Here is a 25,504-nt window from a genome sequence, read left to right as displayed (position 1 = left end):
TTTGACTTATTACATCATTTGTTTATTCCATCATTTCACAAAGAGCAACACTTGACATGATACTGCAGATCATTCAGGGGGTCGCAACAAGAAAACAAGAGTCTGTGCAAATAGTGCATTTTCATAGAGACACAGTGATTAAAAGCAAGACAGAGACGAAACAGTAGAGCGTTTCTCAACCTCATTTACACCAGGTGCCCTGAAGGCCTGTGCTCCTGATCACTAATAAATAATCAAAAACATATTCAGCCCACATTTGTGAATTTGGTGTTTGGTTCCTTTTTACTTTTTGTTTTAGATGGTTGTTATTGCACATAATCACAAACTGTCAACACGTCGATGCCGTTTTAAGACACTTTTACTTGGCTGGATTCTAGGGTAGCTGAAAATGTTCCTGAATTTTCAACACAACGATTCAAACCATGCACTGGAGCGGGAGGTAGAAACACAGGGAGGTAGAGAAGAAGATTAAAAAGCGCATTTAACGTCCCATTTTCCATAAATATTAACAGTAGAGAGGACACACAGCTTGTAGTCAGGCACACTGTTAGCATCAATAATGTCCATGGCTTGAAAGGCGACCATTGCAGGGTTCATGCGTCTGTAATGTTGAATGGCAACGAGCTGCTGTCATGCTGTCAGCTACAAGTATCATCCAGTTTTTTTTGGTCAAATTTATACAAAAAACAGCATCATGCAGATCACGAGGAAGACGGAGAGAAACATTCGTGCTGCATTTAAGAAATGTCAGAGATCTAGAAATCCAGCGCACAACTAAAAAATCTGATAAATAGTCTCAACGTAGATTTATCACTGCGAAATCTGTTATTTCCTATCTTTTAAAATGACTGACCAAGTTAAAATTCACTTACATTACCACAAAAACCTGAAAAAGCAGATATTTTTTGGCAACAAGGGGTCAGCAAAACAAGAGGTGCCAAAGCTGTGGATAAAATGAGCATTTAGAGCGCTAAAACTGAACCTAACCAACAAATGTTTCCTGTTTATAACAAGTTGGTGGTTAACCATGTATTCCCACGTTCTGACATCACATGAAACGCAGCATCGTAGTAAACTGATCATGCATGAATATGTGGGTTGTGTTGTTTTAAAAATGAACCATAGCACTTTATACAACTCTGCAATTTCCTAGCAGTTTCTTGGAAAGTATACCTAATTGCAAGCACCTTTGCTTTTAGATAAGTAAAAGTGTAATTTGTAACTATGAATAAGAAAAAACACTTCCCATTTACAGTTATACCTTATTTTGGTAGTTCTTTCCAGTAAACCTATCAGGAAATTACAGACAAATTACAACAGCATAACAACAAGTCACTTAAGGCTTAACTAGTATGAGGAATGTAAAATAAAGGATGTTCTGTTTCGGCAACAGTCTGTCATCTTTGGCACTTTGGACAGAAATATTAAAAGCATGTCTTCAGAAATATGAGACAAGATGGCGACTTCCGGCTTCTTCACTTAAGTTATTTTAATGTCTTTTGCCGGTCCTTTACGTTGCATAGTGTTATTGGAGAAAAAGGAACCAAACGTTTAAAAGAAAAGATAAAGTGATTCTCTAAGGAGGGGCGATCCATCTTTACCTTTCTTCTTCTTCTTCCTCTTCTTCTTCTTCTTCTATATTCTGTAAACTTAAGTCCAGGGACTGCAGAGTCTTCTGGTCCACTTCTCGCTGTGTTTGCATGTACGTGTGTTTAAAGACAATAATGTAATATGTATGCACATCAGTTCTGAAAATCTCTGCATTTGTTTTTTAGGTGTAATGTAATTCATGTGCATTCAGTGGCACTGCTGGTACTGAGGCTCTGCTCACAACCACAGCTGACGCCATTTTGGAAATCATTGCTGGCAGAAAAACTAAAACGTATACATTTATTATTTTCCTAAATAAAGAGAACATGTTTTGCTGTTTTTAAAAGGAAAACTTACAGCTTGGTTTATTTGTATTATTGGTCGCCTTGGAATACAATCTTAGTTTGTGGCCACATCCCAAAAAAGTAGTTCCAACAGGTAAAGAAACACCAACTTGGGGCTAACAGGCCAAAGTTAATCTTTCAATTAATTTAAGAAATATACAAATGAAATTGCTGTTTCTGCTGTTATATTCTTTTGCACAGTTTTGTTAAAAATGTAATAAAATAAAAAGCTGTTTTCTGCCACTTTGACCTCCAAAATGTCCCCAGAATGTGGTATGATCGACCTGAGTCCTTACTTGGGTTGTGCCTGAACACATGACTGTACTGGCTGGGGTTATTTGCTCCTCAGGTCCACACCTCCATGGGCATCATGGCCTCCTTGGTTCCGATGGGAGGAAGCAGGTTCTGCTGGCAAAGGAAGTCGAGAGGAAACTGGACCAGGAAGCCGCGGATCTTCTTCAGCTTCTCCTGAGCCCGCGCCGGGTCCTCCGTGCACAGACCGGGCACGGCCAGGTAGCTCTCCAGCTCCAGGATGTTCCGCACATCCGAGGACGGCAGGCTGCGGAAAACCTGGAGTAGAGGGAGAGGACATGTCAGAGAGAGGATCGAGGACCAAAACCGCAAATTCATTCAACTCTGAAGAAATTCCTGACATCAAATCAGTTTTTAAATCAGTTTTGGACATATCGAGTGTCCATTTATGTCATTATTATACATGATTACAGCCAGGAGTGTATTCCAATATTGATTCATCTCTCAATTATCTCCATTGAAAGTGGAAAAAGCCTGAGTTTGCAAACAGGGTAGCAGATATAAAAAAATGAATGTGATATAAAGTCAGACCCACCTTCTGGTAAATGGTGGCGTTGCGAGCACAGGTGGCTGTCCAGACGTCTTTAAAGAATGTCTCGCTGATGGGGTCCGACACGTCGATGGAGGGGTCCGTGTTAGCGCCCAAAATCATCCTGATAGAGAGACATACGCGAAGGACACGCTGACACACTGCAGGTTTCATTGCAACAACAAGCAGACATGATGAGGAGAATGACAAAGCTACTTAAAAAAAGTACAATAAAATGTCTGTGATATAAGGGCTATAATACTACACTGATTTAATTAAGCTTTAATTGAACACAAATCATTTTGGAAATGTGAACTGGACGGGTAAATCAAAAATAAATCAATAAAATAATAATTCAAAAAATAAATATAAAATTAAATATAAAAAATAACAAAATGAATAAAAGGGGAAATTAAAGAAACAATTAGTAATAAATAATGAAAAAAGACATTTTAAAAGCATTATTCAGGATGTTTTCAGTACTTGAAGCACTCCAGGCGCAGCTGCAGGGCGTATTTTCCTGCCTGGTACACTTGGCCGTCCATCACAGATGGCACCATCTCAGAGTCCTCCACGATCACCGCCACCTCGCTGTCCCTCTTTCCCAGCATGCTCCTGTCATTGATGTTTGCAGAACCTGCAGAAACAGACACAAAACCAAGTGAATCACAGAGTCCTCCAGCAGGTGGCGCTGCTGTACCTCATCTCAGACCACAAGGGGACGTTCGTTCAAAAATCCACTAAGTTTAATACTTCATAATTATTTTCTGTGGGGAAAAAACTATTTTACTTGCATACAAAAGATGAAATGCCGGTACACTAGAATAACATTATTTAAATCTAAATGCATTACTCAAAATGGGGTGATACCTTCAAATTAAAGGCATGAACATTAAGGATTTTTAATTACTTTATAGTTATGTTTAATTGTATAGAAATGTGTACCAAAGCTGGAGAAATGATTCTTGATTTCCACATAATATGATCAAATGTGTGAGATTACTTCTGAAGTTGTGAATGAAATGTTCTAAAGACGTAGTTTGAATATTTCTTTAACATCGTTTATTTTATTTTGTCCCTGCCTCATACTCGCATCTTTCTGGGAGGGCTTAAAAAAACACTTCCAGCTTAAGTTAGGTTAACCTCTGAAGGCCTTTGAAATTAATCTTTAATCGACAACCTGAGAAGTGGAAACACTTCAAAAACATGCAACAAGTAATGTGTTTTCTTAAAAGGGTCACAAGCCAAAAAGACCTAACCAGCATTAGATTTTTTGTTGACCTTCCTTTTATCTGCAGCTTTCACTATGCGATAGTGTTGCTGCTTTGGGAAACTGAAACCAATCCCAGGATTTCGCTTTCTTTCAATTTCCTGCTTTTAACATTTTTCTGTAATTTTTCTTCTGTGCCTCCTCTAAAATAACAAGATGTCCATTTCTCTCTCCCTCTGCAGCTCCTGTTTCTCTCTCCTTTATTATACATGTACAGTGTCCTGTCAGGGGAATATTCCTTACACCTGCCATCTTTTAATCTTGTAATGGAGAAATTTAAGAAGCAGCTGAAGGTTTGTGAGGAATACCGATGATGACAGTGTTGTCGTCTGCGATGAGCATCTTGCTGTGGACGTAGATGAGCTCGGTGACCAGCTTCCCCTCAAGCTCAGCGTGAGTCCTCAGACCAGCTAAGGAGATGTAGTTCCTCCAGTGGTCTCCCACTACACACACACACGATGAGTTGTTAAAGATCACTGTCATTTTTTTATTCTTAAATATAGATTTTTTATATTGATAAAGTACTTAAATCTACTTTAAATTATGAAGACAAACTAACAGACTATGCTTTGAGACAGTGCTACCCAAATGGGGTAGGTGGAGTACTGCATAAAATAATGACATTAGATTTATATTCAATATTCAAATGTATGTGAGTGTTTTAAAATCTTAATAAAAAAAAAACATTATGCATTATTCCTAAAACAATGCTGATGTAATTTAAAAAATGTAATTTTATATTCAATATTCCCATTCTGCTTTAAGCACAATTCTATGTTTTGCCTTTTTTAACACAGCTGCACCGTACATACAGCCTGTGCAACATTAACAGATCAGCTGTCGGTCACTCAGAGTAAACAGGAAGTTACTTACTCTCTTTCTGTAGCTGTGAGATGATGGAGTGCTCTCCTCTGTTCATCGTCCTGCAAACAGAGAGGAGCATCAGATCCACATTCCACACTACCCACTCCCAAGTGTGTCACTGTGTATGCATAGGGAGTGTTTACCCAGGAATGCAGACAATGAATGGCACGTTCACACTACGTTAAAGGTCAAGGTGTGACTGTAATCTATCACTGACTTCATCCGGACGGGGATTTACCCTCACCAAATAAACTCAGGCAACAGGTGGGTTAGTGGCAGGTGCATTGTCTCCCTTACCCAAACACACACACACACACCTGTAGTTGAAGTGCATGATGGCCTGGAGGGCGCAGCCTCCTCCGGTGCTGATGTCTCCCTCGAAGCCCGGCAGCAGAGGCGTCACCAGGTACACTCTGTACTTTTTACCCTCCCTGAAACAGTTTACCCCACACAGAGAGAGAGAGAGAGAGAGAGACAGAAAAAGAGAGAGAGAGACACACACACACACACACACACATTTTCAATACTAGATACTGATGTGATTCATTAATGAGTCAGCATGGATGAAGGAACAACAACTGATCAGATGCTAATTTCCGATTATAATAACAGATCAGATTGTATTTTTTTTCATTTTTACAAAGTTGATCCTTCAATGAGTCTGATGTATTAAATATGTGTTGACAACGCCTTTTAAACAAACACATTTTTGGCATTTCAACCGTGCAACATCTTGTTACTGACTGATAAATCCGCTCACACCAAGACAAACATTTATAAAAGCCACCCTGGATTGTTTATTCACAAACGTTCCTGGAAGAAATCAGGTCAGGTTAGTGGGGTTTCCTGTGTTTTGTGCAGGATGTGTGTGCTCTGATAAAAATACAAGAGAAAAACTGATGCTTGCAAAGGAAAATATCCAAAAATGAAATCAATGTTCATCAAACATCTGGAAAGTACACACAGCAACATATGTGTTTGTGTTTGTGTGTGTGTGTGTGTGTGTGTGTGTGTGTGTGTGTTCCTTGTAAATCATTTCAAGATAAGCCTGAGTGCATACAAAAAACGTGTGACTGATCACTTAAAGGAGACATCATATGGACAGAGCCATACTGAAGTTTAAAAAGTGTGTGTTTATCAAATGTAATATCTACTTTTGTGTGTGTGTGTGTGTGTGTGTGTGTGTGTGTGTGTGTGTGTGTGTGTGTGTTACCTAAATGCTTGGATGATGCGCTGTGCAATAGCGTCTCCTATCTTGTTGAACACGTATCTGTTGTCTGCACAGCTGATGAAAAACTGATTCTGAAAAACAAGCAAAAAAAAATCTATTAATAAACAAGATCTTCAATTTCTATATGAACTCAAAACACATTAATGTGCTGCAAAATGGGAATAAAGTGCATCAAGTTTGACAGACTTAAGTACAGTTTTCTACTGCTTTTCTAAAATGTAAATCCACAGCTAGTATGAAGTGCAGAAAATGGCAGTTTAGATGCTTTGTTTACAGTTGAAAGGGAAAGCACCTCTATGTAGATGAAGTGCTGGCTGTTCAGGATGACCTCCACGTACGCGTTGTGGATGGACTCCTCGTGATTTTTGATGCCAGCCGACCAATCGGAGGCTGAGCGAAGGATCTGAGGGGAGACAGGAAATACGAAAACTCATGAGCTATATTTACAAATTGGAGGAAGAAGTATAAGATCTGTGAAAATACTAAACCATGCAACTAGCTAAAGGCCTGGACTCTTTATTCCAGTTTTTATTTCAATGCACAACTGAACGCTGATGAGTGTATTTTGTTCTGCGTGCTAAATGACTGAATCTTGAAACGTGTTTGACTTGTACATTGCTAAGAGGAAAGTTTGTGTTTGACCTTAGAGCGATACGACTTAATTTCACTTAATACTCATTTCACTTGATATAAGAAACAGCTAAAAACTGCTTCCTCCAGGTGGAACTCTTCCGTACCTGCACTTTAGAGGGGATGCTGTTGGGTACTTGGTACCCCTGCTCTTCGGCGGTGGTGTGAGATTTGGGCAGCAGATACGGGAACGACGGGGAGCTGTACTTTGGCTTCACAAGCTGCCGGAGAAACAGAGGAAAGAGAAAAACACAGGTCACACAACGCACCACGGCACACAGCTGCAGATTTCAGCAGGATCTGTGATTATCCAGCTTGCCAAAACACTTACATAATAAGAAGTCGCTATTAATATTCTTTGTGAATTTATTCCTGAGCATGATGGGACAACATAAGCGTGACCTCTGACCTTGGTGAAGTTCCAGCGCTGGATGAAGTGTCGGGCCACGTCTCGAGCTGCTTTCCCGTGAACCACTGAGGAGATGTCGTGCCAAGGCATTCTGGGAGTTGTGTGTCTGTCTATGAAGTCTGAAGCAGCAGAAACAGAAATGTGAGGAGGACATCTCGGTAGTTTGGATATCAGAAACGGGAGAGTTATTATGTTCTCACCATCGAAAGGTTTTTCCAGCTGAATCCAGTCTCTGAACACAAAGTTGCAGTAATCTTTTCCGTGCCAGAAGCGCGTGTTTCCGAATAACTCCCCGACGCCCGTGTGCAGACTGCGCTGTGAGCCGCTTCCTGAAACACACACATACAGATAGTTATTCATCAGCAGGACAACGAGAGAAATTAAATCTTTAAAAAACTTCAGTGCAGGAACTTAAAACAGATAACCCTAGCATGAAATCAATTGTTTCTGATGTTGATTTCTGGGGCATTTCTATCCTCACTAAAATGATGGTCATATTCTGTATTTACTCTTAATTCATCAACTAACAAGCATTCTGTATTTGTGTGTTAAGAAAATGCTTTGACAGCACATTAACAGATGTTAAAAGAGCTACTGGAGGGAAGAGAGGACTTGAGAAACAAACATGCAGACTAAAGTCATTAGACTTAACAAATTAACAACATTTGACTCACCTTAAATCAATCAAACTAATGATTTAAGTAACTGCAGTCAAATTAAAGAACAAAGACAGTGTTTTTTCCATCCACCCTAACCCAAAATCAATCACAACACTTGGCAAGATCGAGGTAATGACTTCAATTCAAGTAATTATACAAATAACATTAATCAGAATAAAGTGAGACTCCTCACATATGACAATGTTTGATTGTCTTAAATAAATGACTAGATTATAAAACTGTGGGTCTGTTCATTTTTAGTGATGGTCGACTAATAGATTTACAGATTAACGCTTCAGACCTTTTCAGTCCTTAAATAATACACAATGTGAAGACAAACATTATCAGATATCAGGCTCTTTCAACGACTTTGAAATTCTAGCTGATATTCCATGTATTAAAACACTTTCTGAATCGACCTTGTGTGGAAAAAATCTCCAAACTCACACAGAGGGATTAAAAAGTTGTGCAATCCAGATCAACACCACAGCAAAGCATGCTGGGGGGCAACGGTAAAAATATGCCGCCACCGCCGGCGACTCACCAGCCGCACCGAGGGCGGGGGGGGCCATCTTGCCGTGGATCTGAGTGTGATGGCTGCTGACGCTGTGGGACCGACCTGAACACAGCGGCCGCGTGCAACACCCAAATCTTACAAACATTTCCACCGTGTTTGAGTTTTGTGCCAAGTTTGATAAAATTAGAAAGCCATTTTAGGAAACTTTACTCTGACTATGTTGTTTTAAGACAGCAGAATTAACCTGATTGAAAAAAGAAGTGCATCATTTCAAATTCATTGGACCGTAAAGAACATACAGCGTTTTTACTTTTAAATGAAAAGGTTTTTAAAATAACCCTCCGAACGCCTGTCCTCATATTTCTATTTTTACCACCACACCTAAATCCATTCTCAAATTGAAGTCTTTTTATACAATAATGATACTCAAAGTAGTACCAACAATTATTATAAAACCAACAAAATAACATGAATAACTCCTATCATTTCAAAGGGATCCTCCGTCTGGGTGCTTGTACCTTATGAATAATAATAATAAATCACTGCACTCACTCTCTTCGTCCTCCAGGTCGCTGTCGCTGTCTGCGGTTGCCAGCCCGTGTTTCTGCAGATGTCTCCGGATGCTGAACCTGGTCCTCTTCAGTCTGCCCTGCCCTTTCAGCCGGGGCTGGTCCGCAGAGTCTGCCACTGTTAAAATGTTTTTCCCGTTACTTTGGGGAACCCCACTGCCGTTGCCGTTAACTGGAGCAGCCATGTTTGGAGAGGCACCTTCAGCCTGAGAATAAGTAAACAAAAAGTTTGGGTTAAGAGTTATAATAAAGACAAGAGAGCCACAGAGGGGATGAGAGGAATGGAGACTAAAAGATGCCCATTCATCAATGATTTAATCATGTTATCTACTTAAATGTAAAAAAATATAACTGAACCAGACTTCTGAACTTACAAAGAAGGTTTCAAAGAAGTTAAATTAAAAATGTGTGTGTGTGTGTGTGTGTGTGTGTGTGTGTGTGTGTGTGTGTGTGTGTGTGTGTGTGTGTGTGTGTGTACAACCTAGAGAGACAAATGACATAACAGAGGACAGGTGGATGTTGCAGGCATCCCGGGTGTGTGTTGCGTGTGTGTTAGTGTGTGTGTACCTGCTCCAGATGTGAGCGTGTCACACTCCCAACGTCGGTCAGCCTGTGTTCCCTGTCGTCCCAGCGACCATATGCCAGGTCGATCCCGCCCACGAAGGCCACTGATTGGTCGACCACAATGATCTTCTCGTGATGCGCCCAAAGGTAGACGGCCGAGGAGACGTGGTCTGGGTGGCGCATCACCTATTTAGAAAGTATTAACTTTTTATTGCTTTAATTTTAAAACCCAGAATTTAAAACCGGTCAGAATACTTGATTTATCCCGGGGAATATCAGGTTGCTCACGCTTGCTCCTGTGATGAATGTGTGGAGACGCTCACCTTGATGTTGGGGTGGAGGTGCAGCAGCGTCCGCTTGCTGTATCCGGAGTTTATTCCCAGAGCTAACTCCACTTCTTTGTAGAGCATCACAAAGACACGCACTCCTTGTTGCTGTGGAAACACAAAGAGGAAGCTTATCACCAGTCCAGAGTAAAACAATAATCGTGTATTCAAAAATGTTTGGGTATGCTGGATTTTAACGAATGTTTTTGAGGTGTTCTTTGTATGAAGGGACAGGAAGGTGCAGTTTCTTGCTCACCGCTTTGCGTTTCAGGATGCAGTCCAGACGCCAGCGGTTTCCCTCCACAACCGGCCTCTTCAGGAAGATCTCTGGACTCAACCTGTAGAAAAACGCACTCTGTATTCATATATATCCTTATTTTTCTCTTTCCATTTCCACTCCCTTGCAGTGTGTGTGTGTGTGTGTGTGTGTGTGTGTGTGTGTGTGTGTGTGTGTGTGTGTGTGTGTGTATTAGTGTAACAGAAGTCTGAGCCTCAGACTGTAACTGATCTGTTTGACCAGAAAACCTCCACAAGAGATGACCGCCATGTGCACTCACTGCACCCTGAGACACACACACACACACACACACACACACACACACACACACACACACACACACACACACACACACACACACACACACACACACACACACACACTTACCACCAGTCTGTGATGAATATTTCCTCTTTGGCTTCTTCAAGAGCATCTGCAACGTCCTCCATGTATGATTTTCCGTTCACATACCTGCAGAGGATACACACACACACATTTACACGTGCACATATATTCACATATTGACACACACACATTTTTGGCACTTGCAGGTGCTGAAATTATTTTTCATTAATACATTATTTTTATTCAAAATATAAATAATGACCCTAGTCTACTGTCAGACGTCTGCCACCTCTCAATTTGAAATATTTCCATCTGCTTTCCTTACAGTAAACTTTTTAATGGTAAACCTCACACTTACACACACTCACACACACTGTCTCACAGACTGTATAGTGTTGCCCAGCATGGAGACGGGTGATGAGCAGGTGAGGCTCACTTTCCCTGTCTTTGTGTCGGGTTACTCCAGCGAAAAACACACACACACACACACTCTCTCACACAAACAAACACACACTCTGCCAACTGAACCAGGCCTCGTCTAGACTTGACCAACATCTGGCTGCCTCTAAGCGTCAATTTACCACACAAAAGGTGACCTGATTATGCAAATTAAAATCCTGATATAAATAATCTACTTCCAGTCAGAAAGAAACGTCCATCGCCCTCTTTAACTCTGCAGTCTTCAGTCAAGGCTTATCCGGCCCAAATACATTTCAAAATGGGTTTGTATACAACTTTAAATCCCACAGCATCAACACATAGACAACAGGTGCTTTCCCCATCGATATCGACACACATCATCAAAGGCACACAGTGTGACGATTGCCATGGTTACCATTTGGCAGGGATGTTGACTTCCTCTCTGGCGAAGGATCCGAAGCGGTGGTCGGTGAGGAAGGCGGCACCGTGTTTCTTCACGAAGCCCTCAATGGCCTGACCCCACCAGCGGGCGTGTCTGTAGCTGCTGCACTTCAACACTAAAGATCTGCACACACACACACACACACACACACACACACACACACAATATTTCAATACAGCTACATTTACATGTGTGCAAAAGAGTGGTTCCTTAGTCATTATTGACATGAAGGATAATAATGTCCTATATTTCCTATAACGTATTTTCCATTTAACCAGTACGACGTTATCTGGTTAAGAGTATCTATATTTTCTTATCTCTTTAATGTCATTAAGTACTTTGGCTTTCTTTTGTAGTTGATTTACAGAGATTAGGAAATAAATGCATTTCCTTTGAGAGCTTATTTTAATTTGATTTAATTACACCATTTTAAAAGCTTTATGGCCAGCACATTAAAATAAAATGTAACATTACGTGTACACACCTCTTCCAGGAATACGTCTCTCAATCCTTTCATAAATTAAAACACGTTTGGCATAAATGATGGAAAGAGCTATTCAGTTATATTTTTGTGAGAGTTTTTCTACAAAGAGGGGCGTTAAGTACTACAAATAATAAAGTAATTGTTTCACACACCTGGAGAGACTGTCGATGCGGATTCCGTGTTTGGTCTCCGTGTCTTTTGAGTCCATCTTGATGCTGAACTCTTTATCGAACAGCATGACGAAGGAGACGGTCCCCGAGTCCGGCTTCATGTAGAGCAGGAACGAGTCCTTCACCACCAGCCAGCTGCTCACACAGATTCATATTTAGAAAGTTGTACATTTTAATATTTGATATTTCATGAGCTGCACACAGGCAGCACAAAGTTAGACATCATATTGATAAATGGATGGATATCATTTCATTGATGCTAAATCTGTTTTTGTTTTACAACAGCTAAAGGTATTCTAGGCATTGCACAAGAAAATAAATAAAGAAAAGATACACGATAAAGATAAAAACCGACTCATTACATGTTGAAGGATATTTGAAGAAAGGTTTAAATATTTTTTCCTAAAAGGGAATGTTTCTTTTCAACAATCAGCATAAACATCCAAACAAATCATCCAGAATGTGAGCAGTGCCAACATTCCGTCTATCAAATCAAATCACAGTTGAACATGCAAGTTTCTCAATAATATCAAAGGTAAGTTAAGTTAAATATTCAAAAGAGAATAAATGTGTCCTGACCGTTTGGACCAGCGGTAGCACATCTGGCTGCGCCCGCAGCAGTTAAGCCCGGGGATCCGATGTCCGCCAGATCTCTTCAGCACCATTCCTTCTCTGAAAGATAAAAAAGTGTGGAAAATAAACCACGATAGAAGGCTTTAGATATCGCAGTACATCGTGTATTGTTTGGTTTTTATATAATAAATGCTTAATAATAATAATGGTTTGGATTGATAGACACATTTGACTTTTTTTGTAATTGTTTTACATTTGCTTTAGTTATTTATGTTATTATTTTTGTTCTATATTATAGTTAAAGTATTTGAATACTTTTTTTGTAAGTAATTAATGTTATTATAAATTGTAATTTTTTATAGTAATTTCAATATTATACTGTATATCAGCTCCAAGCCTTCCTCACATCTCCCACCAATACAACTCAACAACTGTCTGCATGATATCAAAAGCTGGATGACCAATAACTTACTGAAACTCAACACCAACAAGACAGAGCTCATGGTGGTGGCCCCAGCAACACTGCTCAAGAAGGTTGGAGACCTCACCCTGGTCATTGACGGCTGTATCACCTCGCCAACATCTGAAGTGCGGAACCTGGGCGTCATTCTGGACTCCACACTCTCATTCAGTTCCAACATCAAGAGCATCACCAAATCTGCCTTTTTCCACCTCCGTAACATTTCAAGACTCCGGCCGTCACTCACCAACTCAGTCACCGAAACTCTCATTCACGCCTTCATCACCTCCCGTCTGGACTACTGCAATGGTGTCCTGTCTGGGCTGCCCAACAAGGCCCTAGACAGACTGCAGTATGTCCAGAACTCAGCTGCCAGGGTGTTAACGCACACCAAGCCCTGGCAGCACATCACCCCCATCCTCAAGAAACTCCATTGGCTGCCAATCAAACAAAGGATCTGCTACAAAATCCTCCTCCTCACCTACAAATCACTTCACTCATTGGCACCCCAGTACATCACCGACCTCCTCCAGCCGTACTCCCAGTCACGGTCCCTGCACTCCACCAGCAAGGACTTACTCTCCACTCCTCGCACCAGACTCAGAACCTTTGGCGATAGGGCTTTCTGTGTACTTGCCCCTACCCTCTGGAACACTCTGCCCCCTCATATCCGTTCTGCCACGTCTTTTACACAGTTCCAAACGCACCTCAAAACACACCTCTTCTCTCTTGCCTATCCTCCCTAACCCCCCACCCCTCCCTCTACCTCCCTCCTCCCACTTTGTGAAGCGACCTTGGGTATTCTGAAAGGCGCTATATAAATCCAAGTCATTATTATTATTATTATTATTCTATTTTTTTTAAAGAATCAGATAGTCACAGTCACATCCAATTAGTATTAAGTTGAAATTTCTGGCCAAAATTTTGTAGGGTTTTTCTTGGGTTCAAGAATGAAATACCAAAAGTTATTTAATAATATTTTTGACATAATGTTGTTCTTACAAGCCTTTTGGTCCCAGATCGTGGATGAAGGACATCTGGCTGACTTCAATGAACTCCATCTGTAGGAGAGAAACAAATGTTTCTATGATATCAACATATTTTCCAAAACTATTTTGTAATTTCCCAAAATAAAGGAACCCTTTTTCTAACTCCAACTATTCCTTACCGTTGCGTGGTAGTTCCTGTACATCGGCTTTTTCAGTAGATTATTCAAGTAATCTTCCAGTAATTTCTGCAACACATTACAGAGGGAAATCAAAGATAATAAAGTATTCAGGAGGGACTTTTGATTGGCAGTAGTGACTCAGGTGGAGGGCGTACCCTGCGACTGGAGAGCTGGTCCTCCCTCCCCAGCTCCTCTCCATGTCCCCGGGGAAGGTCTGGCATCTGCCCCCCATCGCTCCTCGTGCCTGCCTGCCTCCTTATCGTGTGACTGCAGAGAAACATTTTAAATACCAGAACAAAAACTGTCGCTTTAGGTGCAACTTTTTGAACAAAAAGAAAGAACCAAACCTGGAATCACTTGTTTAAAATAAACTGCAACTTGAACTTTAAAAATATATTAAACTTGAGGAAGTTATTTAGGTAAATATAGGCTCTCTGTAAAAGGCTGGTGTAAAGATGAGTTCTATAATTTAAACTTGAAATATTCCACAAGGGGAAAAGGCAGAATGAGATTACCTGCGTGTGGGCAGCGGCAGCCTCATGAAGGTTTTGTACGTTCTCAGCTCTCTGTGCAGATCGATGAAGTGTTTCTCCTTCTTCTTCACCAGCCAGCTGAACTCCCCGTGCTTCATCTCGATCTTATACACCGCCGGCATCGACTGATCCGCACAGACATATTTAAACATTTTACTGTTAACTATCATTTAAAACCACTTCGTGAGGAATTGAAGACAAAAAATGACTGTACGGATGGAGTTGTTTAGCAGGAGTGTGCGCACCTTGTTGACGCTCCTCTGCGTGGTAATGTTGAAGCGGTCCTGTGCCGAGGTGAAGCGCTCCACATCCAGGATCTTAGCGGTGATCGGAGACGTCAGAAAGACGGTTGTGTCCAACTCTTTGAAGCCAACCATGTGGTAGATCGCCGTGAAAGGGAGACGCTCGGCTGCAGAAACACACCAGCAGACACAGATATGCTCTCAAACACGCTTATGTCTTTATAATGTTATTGGCACAAACATGTTGTTGATTGTATTTTCTCCATATTACCCAACACTTTCTGAGTTCAGATCGAGAATCAGGCACAGATAAGATGGCAGATTAACGGCACGCTGAGAAAATACACTCACATGAGGCATGAGCGTCCGTGGTGTCGTACTCTCCATCCTCAAGGTCGAGCTCTCGGTCGTCCAGCTTTCCTATGATGCCCGTCATGTCGTTGGCCACCAGCTGCAGGGTGCTGGAGGTCGGCTGGCCCTGACCCAACATGTCAGCACTCAGTGTGGAGCCCCGGGCTCACCTGGAGACACAGGAAAGGAGGAGGCCCTTCAATAACTCAGACACTTTTTGATGCTTACGATCAAAGAAAAATCAGGCATTATTGGGCAATCATATTAAAGAGGGAGCTGGCATCGGCTTCTATGGATCATATATATATATATATATATCCGATAGGAAACAAACATACATAGCAGTTGCTTGGAAGGTTTCACATTTACATTTTTAACTTTTATTTTACTTGAATTATGTCTCCAACAGCAATAAGACATTATGTGTAATTCCACAGGTTTCATTTGGAATTGGTTTTGGGCAGGAGTCTGTCAGTAAGCGCTTTCTCTCTGTATGAGATTCTTCCTGCCTCACAAAACTTTTCGAGAATTCACTCCCTGAAAAAACAATTACTGTTCTGGTTCTGCAAAGCTGCGGTTTCACTGTGGTCTGTCTGCTTTCACTTCTCCTTACAAAGACACCAAAAGACACAGGGCAGGAAAACCACAGCTCTGATTCCTACAGCAGAGGGTCTATCAGCATCCACCAGGCCTGTAAAAGAGCCCTTGAGCAAGAATTGAACCCCAACCTGCTTCTTTAAAAAGCTGAGAATGCAGAATTATAGTTTGAATGGCACTTTACTCTGCTGATAGTAATTCATGTCTCATCTGACTGTGAATAAAAGTGTCACTGTCCCTTTATGTTTCCCCCCATCATGAAGCCACACAGCCACATTGTGTTACATTTGAAGCATCTATTGAGGTTTTTGAATTAAGATTTGAAATGAATTAATTGATTGTTCTTTATTCAACCAACTTTCTTTAATGAGTAAAACTCTTATTTAATACGTACCGCTTTTAGAGGACAGATTAGGCAAGGTTACCTCAAAAATAAACTGAATCCTTGGGCAATCTTACAGCTCATTGAACAGATCCTGAGCCTTATTTATAATTCCTCTACAGCATAGATACAGTATATATTAGTTTCTGATTGCGTATGTAAGAAAATTTGATGCAAATGCAGCAGCACACACACACACACACACACACACACACACACACACACACACACACACACACACACACACACACACACACACACACACACACACACACACACACACACACACACACACACACACACACACACACACACACACACACACACACACACACACACACACACACACACACACACAGTGTACAAGATAGTCAGTTATATGCAAACAATGCGACCTGTGTGTCGCTGTTGTATTGACACATTTTTGTGTCAGACTGCATGTAGGTGTGTCTGCAGACAAAAGATCCCGGTGAACCAGTGGTGCAGGGAATTTGAAAACAACTGTAATCCAGCAGAAAGTGAAGAAACTGAGATTATATAGATTCAAATAAAGCAGCTGGAGTATGGCTGGCAGAAAGACTTCTCATATTCCCTGCTCATGTAGAGTAGCACAGCTTCAGTTACATTTACTGCAGCTGTGTATACTGTAGTCCTTTATCTGTGGGAGACTATTGTTATCAGCACTAAAACATTATACAGGAACTTAACTTTTTCCCCACATTTGAATTAAATTTGAAACAAAGATTGAAAAGAGCGGAAACTCAGGATCTTTTTACTCACTTTCACTTTGTATTCTAGAGTTTTAAGGTGGAATCAAAGGACTCAAACATGTTTGAATGATCCTATAAAGACCCTGGTTTTCTGCATGAGCATTTGTATTGTGTTGTGATAAAAAAAATAGGACAAAACAGAACTTAAAAAAGCATAATCACATACAGTATGCCAGGAGTCTGTGTCCCTTGAATGCTAGAAAGTTGTCTGTACTTCCTTCCATATAAACTAATAACGCCTGCACTGTTTACCTTATAGCTAATGATTATTGATCACATTTCATTGTTATATTTTGTGAAAGCATCTATGGTAAAACCTACAATATTGTCACTGTTACATCAAGTCATGTTAAATATAAAAATAAATGTTCATTAAGCTTTCAGGTTTAATCCTCGAGACCGACCCGAGTTAAACCTACATGACTAAAAGAATGAGAGGAAATGTAATGTTCATAATTCACCTTGGAAATATGATTAATGGAGGCACTGTTTGTGTGTGAGATTGTGTTCATGATGCCCAGTGAGCACTCACATAAATTGGGTACAGTGTGGAGCATCACCCCCCCACTGCATCACTCGCCAGCCAGGTGGCAGGCTGGGGAGTCCTCACACACACACACACACACACACACACACACACACACACACACACACACACACACACACACACACACACACACACACACACACACACACACACACACACACACACACACACACACACACACACACACACACACACACACACACACACACACACACACACACACACACACACACACACACACACCTTTCTTCCGTTGTTCTTTAACTTGTGAAACTTTTTTTTTTCAAGCCACTTCTGCAATTCGTCAGTATCAATCATCATCCTGAGTTTATTTAATGACACTTCACGGGTAAAAATAGCTAATGGGACGGTTTCTCCTTCTTAAATTAGATCTGTTATTACAAGACAACACCAAAGGAGAAATGCGTCAGTCGTGAAACAGCAGAGAAAATATGTAAGACTGTATGTCTAACCACAGTAACAATACTGCATGATGAGTTAGAGAATGTCAATAATAAACATGTTTTGTGAGCCTAAACGCACCCAGAAACGAAATGTCTATGGATTTATTCAGGTGATAAATACAAATGATTAACTAGAAACAAAGACCAATAAAATAAGTTGTACATGAAACAACTTGAAAATTGAAAAAAAAAAGCCGTATCTAAAAGAGAAGCATAGAGATTCATCTGTGGAGCATTTTAGCAACACTTACAACATTTCTTCAAGCATTTAAAATACAACACACTGATAAAACAGCTGATGTAAATCAATGTTATCCATGCAGTGCGGCTAAATGTGGCAATATGAAAAGAGCAACAGGAAATCAAAATCAAGTAGTTTGTACAGAAACAGAGAATTTTGACAATAAACAAGTAATTATTGATTGGAATTATGGACAGTTTTTCAGGTTTGATCAAGAATGTTTTGTTTATGGGAAACAAACTTGAAACATACTGTATATATATACACAACATGTATATGTGATTGTGACAGCTCGGATATTTAAAATATTTTTTGTTTGAAGACTCAACATTTGGTCTCTGAGAACCTTTAAAGCCATTTTTTGTTTTTTGAAAATATTAGTAGCCTACATAATTCTCAATGAAAAAGGCTTCCTACAGCTTAATGCAAGTTAGGTTGAACAATTTAAGACATTTTGAATGCCACTTGGATTACATTTGAGACCAATTTTCATGTAATATTAGAGAACAATCAAAGAAACAATCTGATTCATCAGATCTTATGGTTTTTCAGACTTTTTAAAGATTGATATAGGCATTTTATTACCAATTAAAGCCTTATTGGCAACATCGCACCCATACCTACACTAATGCAAAAAACAGGAAACACACACACACACACACACACACACACACACTGACCTGAGGCCGCAGAGGCTGTGTAAAGCCCATCTCCATCTTCACTTCCTCTTGATAATCTGACTCTCCTCACACACACACACACACACACACACACACACACAATGCAACGCACTCTCACACACGTTCACAGACACACACACACAGTATTCCAGAGGCCGACAGAAAGGCAGGGAGTCAGAGAGCGGAGTGCAGCAGTAAACAGACTCAGAGGAGGGGAAGATTCAACAGGGGCGGGACAAAGACGACAGGAGGAGACCTGATTGGCCTGAGCAGATTCAGAAGCCATTGAAAGAGGAGGAAGGGGGGACTTCCTGTTTTAAGCATCTGTCTGTGTTACAGGGAAATTTCAAAATGTTCAATTCAATCTTAATTCTTTATTTAATAATAAGTGGAACAATGGAAAATTAATCTTCCAGTGCTTTGAAAATAATAAACCTATTATTATTATTTTCTGACTGCAAAGGTGAATATTTAGGGGTTTTCATCTGATTGTCAAACAAAACAATAAATATGAAGACATGAATCAAGCAAGAAGCATTTATCGTCATTTCTTAAAGACCGAACTTAACTAAAAAGAAACAGAGGGAGAAGGGCAGCACACCCTCACATCCAACAAGCTGAAACTGGAAAAAGTGTTTCACATATTTGCATTTAAAATAACTCAAACCTTTATTTCTATCTTTTATTTTTGTTGATGTTGAAACACTGAATGTCTAGTTTACAAAGCCGTACTCTCTCTGTTTAAAATCTGCTCTGGGGATGAGATGAAACACGAAGAAATCAGAAGTCCATAACACTAACCCGCGCATTGTGAAAACATGTTGTTTTTGGAAACAGGCAGAGCCAGAAAAGGATGGTGACTCATTGTTGACATACCAGAGAAGCATTCAGACATACACCCCCGTTCACACACACAAACTTTAATAATGCAAGCCTAAGAGGTAAAAAGGGTATGAATATGCCTAAGGCTGTTTGCTTAAATTGCTACTTTTCTCTTTGAAATGTGTCACATCGAAATAAGTATCCTGCCTTTAAACTGTAAATCATCTCCTACAATGACTCTTGTATGCAGTGTCAAATTAATAATTACTCAAAACGGCCCGTTATTGTTTGAATAGACCCCTCCTGTGTGTTTTGTGCATCCACCCAAAACCACAGTGCTGCAGTTAGTTTTTACGAAGTGGAAAATAAATTATTCAATCCTGAAGGTGAGGCTGTAACGCTTTAAGGAATTAGGGAAAATTCAAGTGCTTGACAAAACACCCAAAAAGGACACAAGTTGATGAATAAATGTCAAATCTTACATGAGGCACACACGGTTTAATAAAGAGCTGCGTGTACTCTTAAGTTTATTTTACAAACACTCTCTCCTCCTCTCTCTGAATAGTTCCTGCTCCTGATCAATAATGTGCATCAGCTCACTAGGTTCTCATCACCTCCTCCATTGTTCTTAACCTGAGTCTTAATGGTTATTCCTGGTTAATCTGTCAGTGTTTTTCCACTTGTTTAAGGGCAGCCCTTTTCCTCTGCTTTGAGCATCATTAAACCTGAGCTGCAATTAAGGTTATATAAAGTCTGCAATTATCATGCATTTAATAACAGTTGGACATTACCATAACAGCTCAGTGCTGTTATTTTCCATCCAGAAGTTCATTTATCATGCTATAGTTTTGTTAACATGTAAACTAAAATGCCTTCGTGAGATCGGACAGTTGCAAGATACAAGATGTATGGATGATGTTGTGGTGCAGAAAGCCAGCACCATCATGACATAAATACACAGATGTGGAGAAAAACCAAAAAAGTCCTGAGCTGACTGACTGCAGGAACCATGAGAGTAAAAGTATTGAGAGACACTGTCGCCTAGTGGTCAGCTCTGTCTAATGCATGCATCAATGCGCAGACAATAAGAATTCTGCGCATTATTAAAGTGGTGGAAGAAATACTGAACACTCCACTGCAACACACATCATGCAGTCAGGATTAAGCTTAAAGGGGAAGTCACACAACGTGGAATATATAGAAATGGAGTGGGAAAAGTCAAAACTATTGAATTAAATTGTAACTAATTTAACATGTGTATTCTGTGTGTGATACAGACAGGTGGAATGGACTCTATACTCTATGGTGGTGCACACTCTATAACAATATAATACAGCTCTGAGTATTCCAACTTTAAGTACATTTAGCTGATAATACTTCTCTACTCCTACTTTAGTCATATTTTGAATTTAGGACTTGAGCTGGTTCTAAAGTTTTTCAGATTGTAGTATTTCTACTCTTACTTCAGTAAAGAATCTGAGTGCTTTACCCACCACTGTTATCAGGGAAACCAGATGGCAGACTTCCATCCGCACATTTTAAGACACTGAGCTTTGCTTTCTTTAAGTCTCTTATTTTTTCACCAAAAAGCAGGTTGTTTTTATCAGCTGATTGTAATCTGACCTGTGTGACGACATGATGTCATCTAAATGTTTTCACCAGCAGAACCAGTGGCACAAAGACTGTGTGTTTGCTTAATTTACTCAAACATGTAAGGCAACACTCCTCCCACAACATCCTAAAGTCACCATTAAGAGCAACAGGAGGAAACAGCGGCTCAGTTCAAGCATTTTGTTCCTTTTGCAAACAGACTAACTGTATTATTTCAGGCACAAACCTGTTGCAATGTTATGATTCTAAATACATTCAACACACTTTTAATATATGCATCATACATTTTGCTGTGCATGTTTAACTATTTGTTTTCAGTGGTTTTATTTCCCTACTGTTTAAGCAAAGACCTGTTGCTTTAGTGAAAACCAGATTGATGATCAACTAGAGACTGATTGTTTGACCATGGTGGAGTGCAATGAATTGTGTCAACTTCATTTTATTTACTTATGTTAAGGATGTAAACATAGACTTAATCCTTTTATTTAAAGGATTAAGCCAATAGAAGCACAAGTGTTACATAGTGATGTCATTATGTCACAGAAGTGAACAAAGGACTACAATGGAAGCGTTTCAGGCGGGGGGGGGGGGGGTTGTGTGTGTGAGAGAAACTCCATTTGGTGTGAGCTTTTGCAGATCATTTAAATGCACAAAAACCTATACAACACACTACAGGAAAGGGAAAACCCAAAACAGCATAAAAGGGCCTCGTTGATTCAACATACTTTCATGGATATCGATTGCATCTGAGCAGCAGGAATCAATGTGTGTGGTATAAATGCAGCCTCTTCACATCCTGAACGCTGAAAATGAGTGTGAGAAGCTTTTGACCTGCAGCGATGTTTCTCAGAGTTAATTTAACTCGACACACTCTGCAGAGAAGAACAAACCTGCAACCTCTTGGTTTCACGGTAATCTGTTTCAACACAAACCACTGTCTCTTTGAGTTTGTGTAATACTGTGAGGGTTTTTTTTCCCTCCTCTTTCAGAACACAACATTTAATGCAGTTTTTGGCCACATAGAAGGTGATATTTGAAAGAAATTCAACTGACAGACTGAGAGACTGTTTCACCTCAAAATAATTCAGACTTCAAAAGCTGTTTTCAGACAGCAGGTATAAAAGTGGATTAAATCAGTTGCACTTCTATCGGATAGTGTTCTAACACAGAATGATAGGCTAAGGGGTCGGACATCTCTAAGCTGTTGACCAATCACAACGGAGCCGCCAATCAGAGAGGAGTGGGCTCTGGTTTCAGACAAAGGGTGAAAAGAGGCGCTGCAGCACAGGCAGTGTGAGAGAAAGAGCATGCAGCTGTTGTCACAGAGGAGGGAGGTATTAAATGCAATCTGATGTGCCATTTCCTGTTTTATTTTGTCACAATCAGATACTATTATTACACATGGCTGCAATATTTTTAAAACAGGTAATGCACATTTGGTAAGATTTCTTAATTCAACTGCCTAAGTGTTTAGTCACATTAAGGATGTTTGTAATAACATCATAGAGGATAACGTTTTTCAAACCTTTTCAAAGTTGAACATTTTCAGAGATATGAATAATTATTAATTTTGCAGTCAATTTAGGAATTAGAATTAATAGTGTTTGAGCACCGGGATGTGTCGTATTTGTTGGGTTTGATTTTAAGGGTTTTATCTTACTCAAAGCTAAACCTTTCCCAATGCACCGCCTGCCCCCTGAGCTTCCGCTATCTCTGCTGTGCGTGCGCGAGTGATCCTAAACCTACCTCACTGACACACACACCCACAAAGTCAATTAAGCACTCCCTCACTGTTGAAAGTATTTGCTGGAAGAGCCATTACATGAATATATGAATATATAAACACACACACACACACACACACACACACACACACACACACACACACACACACACACACACACACACACACACACACACACACACACACACACACACACACACACACACACAAAGAACAGCCCAGCCCATTAGTCAGTCTGTGGTAGATAGCAAGTGAGTCAACTTTGTCCCATTTCACTTGTTTCAAAAAACGTACGTCCGCACACGGAGACTGGAAGAGCAGGTCCTTCTAACACACACTCACACATACACGCCCATCCACAAACAGCATAAAGAAATGTATTATTTCCTCATACTTCCCGTCCGCCACATTTTGAAATCGGTCCCAAATTGGCCACACAGTTACCCAACAATCTTGCAGAAAGAGCAGTGTGTGACAAAATGACTGTGAAATGCACATTTTGCAGTCAAAGGACAACAACTGCCAAGGTAAGAAGGAAGAAACCTCTGTGAGCTTAAAACTCTGCAAGCTCAAACAAATTCAGCAGCTTCAAAAGTTTAAACTGCAGATTCTGTGGAACAACACAAAAATATGTCTGCAGTTCATTATAATAATATGCTGTTCATCTACAATGCATATTTTAATAGCAGACACCTCAAAGTGCTTCACAACTAAAGAAAAGAAAAAGTGAAATGAACAATAGACAGGAAAAACTACACAGAAGCAACAACAATGAGAGAAATACCAGCCGACACCTGACCTGGATGAAAACACAACTTCCTCTAACATAACAATAAAAAAAGGATAATCCTGAAAAAAGGGAAATACGCCAGAAGTAAGTCATCTGTCATACACTGACACAACTGGTCATAAGACCAGATGTGTCAGGGCGTCGGTTAACACATTTCATAAATATAAAAATAGAACATGTTTTAGAGGATAACCCGGATGTCATATAGTTTGGCATCTCGGAATTTAAGTAACCATCCAGTGACGTAAAAGTAAATATAGACATTCAACACATCACCTCCTGAGCAGCAAGAAAGAGATGCAAGGAACCAAATTGGAGTCTGACAAGGCACCTGTTAAAGTTGTTCATGTTACTGTACAAATGTCTAGCTAATTTACCAATTTGTGGGCACGAATAGCCAAACCCGTTGCAGAGTGCCTGCAACAAGTCCTTTCTGCAGTTTCTAATGACTCATTTATGATGTATTGGTTTAACAGAGGTGGAGCTTTTTATAATTTCTGGTCGTTGACATTTTTTGAAACTTTATCTTCTTACAATTTACATTTTCCACCCCACAATGCACTGGTTTTCCTGTAAGTGGTGAGCTGAAGTGGAAATTAGTGTCATTAGTGTCATAAACATCAGAGCACTTCTTGTTTCTATAGGTCAATCTTGTTAAGGAGGAAACAACATCATTTTTTAACTGTATCTTTAAGTAAACAATATGTCTGCTCTGACTTGATTCATCATTTGGCTTAATTCTGAACATTTCAACTTCCTTCTCAATGATTTGTGTTCAATGTATTCTTATTTTCTAATTATGGCAGTACTAATGCAAGTAAAACTTAACATTTAGACTTAATTGTCATAATACAAAGGACATTCTTCCTTCTCTGGCATACTCACTTATGCTAGACTTAATTCCCAAAATACAATAATATGACCCTCATCATCTTAAGTAGTGCTAAACAAGCCTTGACGGCACATCTGTCAGTGGGTTGGTGCAATTACATAAGAAGTTTGATGGATAGGCTGATTGCAGGACGTGGTTTTGTGTTTGAATGCAATCTCTCTAGGACTGAAAATAAGGAAGGAGGCATTACTTCAGGTCTGACCCGTTCTCCTCCTCACGCTCACCACCGGTAACCGCCTCCGGGACTGGCTCCGGCCCCGGGATCGTTTCATTTAACATCCCCGAAACGCATGGCTGCTGTCTGGCCACTGCAATCGAATACACACACACACACACACCTCAACACGCTGCTCTGCACACACACTGCAGAGGACGGATGCCTCCACATGCCAAAAAGACGCCAACAACACTGCCGCATCGCTCATTAGACGCTAACTTTAAACGCAAATTACCGCAAATTACGCACCTGTGCCGCCACAGGAGTAAACTTTAACAAGAAATGATACCTGAAATCCTTGACACACACATACAGTTAGTAATGTGTGGATCAAATGTTGATAAACAGGGACATCTGTTTAGATTTGCTTACCTCCTGATAAAGTGAAGCACAGTATCAAGTTGAGCGTGCCGAGCAGTGCGAGCCAGTGTGAACCTACCAATCAAACAGATCTGTAACCCCGCAATA

General features: G+C 40.2%; 1 protein-coding gene across 3 annotated transcripts; it reads right to left on the bottom strand.

The window, feature by feature from the left end:
• On the bottom strand, positions 1–25,504 carry pld1b (phospholipase D1b). Of its 3 annotated transcripts, XM_063912695.1 has the most exons (27): positions 25,409–25,446; positions 25,010–25,127; positions 15,280–15,449; positions 14,932–15,095; positions 14,669–14,811; positions 14,309–14,420; positions 14,154–14,219; positions 13,988–14,046; positions 12,532–12,624; positions 11,935–12,087; positions 11,272–11,421; positions 10,479–10,562; positions 10,071–10,152; positions 9,812–9,922; positions 9,492–9,674; positions 8,908–9,130; positions 7,380–7,508; positions 7,180–7,298; positions 6,878–6,991; positions 6,433–6,543; positions 6,123–6,211; positions 5,227–5,340; positions 4,919–4,968; positions 4,354–4,488; positions 3,259–3,412; positions 2,782–2,899; positions 1–2,504 (listed from the first exon to the last, which is right to left on the bottom strand). In XM_063912695.1, the coding sequence occupies exons 3-27, from the start codon at positions 15,416–15,418 to the stop codon at positions 2,280–2,282; spliced, it is 3,120 nt and encodes a 1,039-aa protein (XP_063768765.1). In that variant the 5' UTR covers positions 15,419–15,449; positions 25,010–25,127; positions 25,409–25,446; the 3' UTR covers positions 1–2,279. The 3 variants fall into 3 exon arrangements, with proteins under 3 accessions (XP_063768765.1, XP_063768763.1, XP_063768764.1); XM_063912693.1 differs by lacking the exon at positions 25,010–25,127 and having other exon boundaries at positions 25,409–25,504; XM_063912694.1 differs by lacking the exons at positions 25,010–25,127; positions 25,409–25,446 and adding an exon at positions 18,961–19,152.

This window comes from Eleginops maclovinus, chromosome 21 (genome assembly GCF_036324505.1).
Source record: "Eleginops maclovinus isolate JMC-PN-2008 ecotype Puerto Natales chromosome 21, JC_Emac_rtc_rv5, whole genome shotgun sequence".
NCBI classification, from domain to species: domain Eukaryota; kingdom Metazoa; phylum Chordata; class Actinopteri; order Perciformes; family Eleginopidae; genus Eleginops; species Eleginops maclovinus.
Note: the sequence above shows the minus strand (reverse complement) of the source record. Positions and strands in the feature narration are given on the sequence as shown.

Excerpts from the sequence above, each read along its gene's own strand:
- pld1b (XM_063912693.1), bottom strand. The coding sequence starts at position 15,418 with ATGTTGGGTCAGGGCCAGCCGACCTCCAGCACCCTGCAGCTGGTGGCC. Across the intron at positions 9,923-10,070 it reads GCATCCTGAAACGCAAAGCG|CAACAAGGAGTGCGTGTCTT; the intron begins GTGAGCAAGAAA and ends GTGTTTCCACAG. Across the intron at positions 6,992-7,179 it reads AGCGCTGGAACTTCACCAAG|CTTGTGAAGCCAAAGTACAG; the intron begins GTCAGAGGTCAC and ends TTTCTCCGGCAG.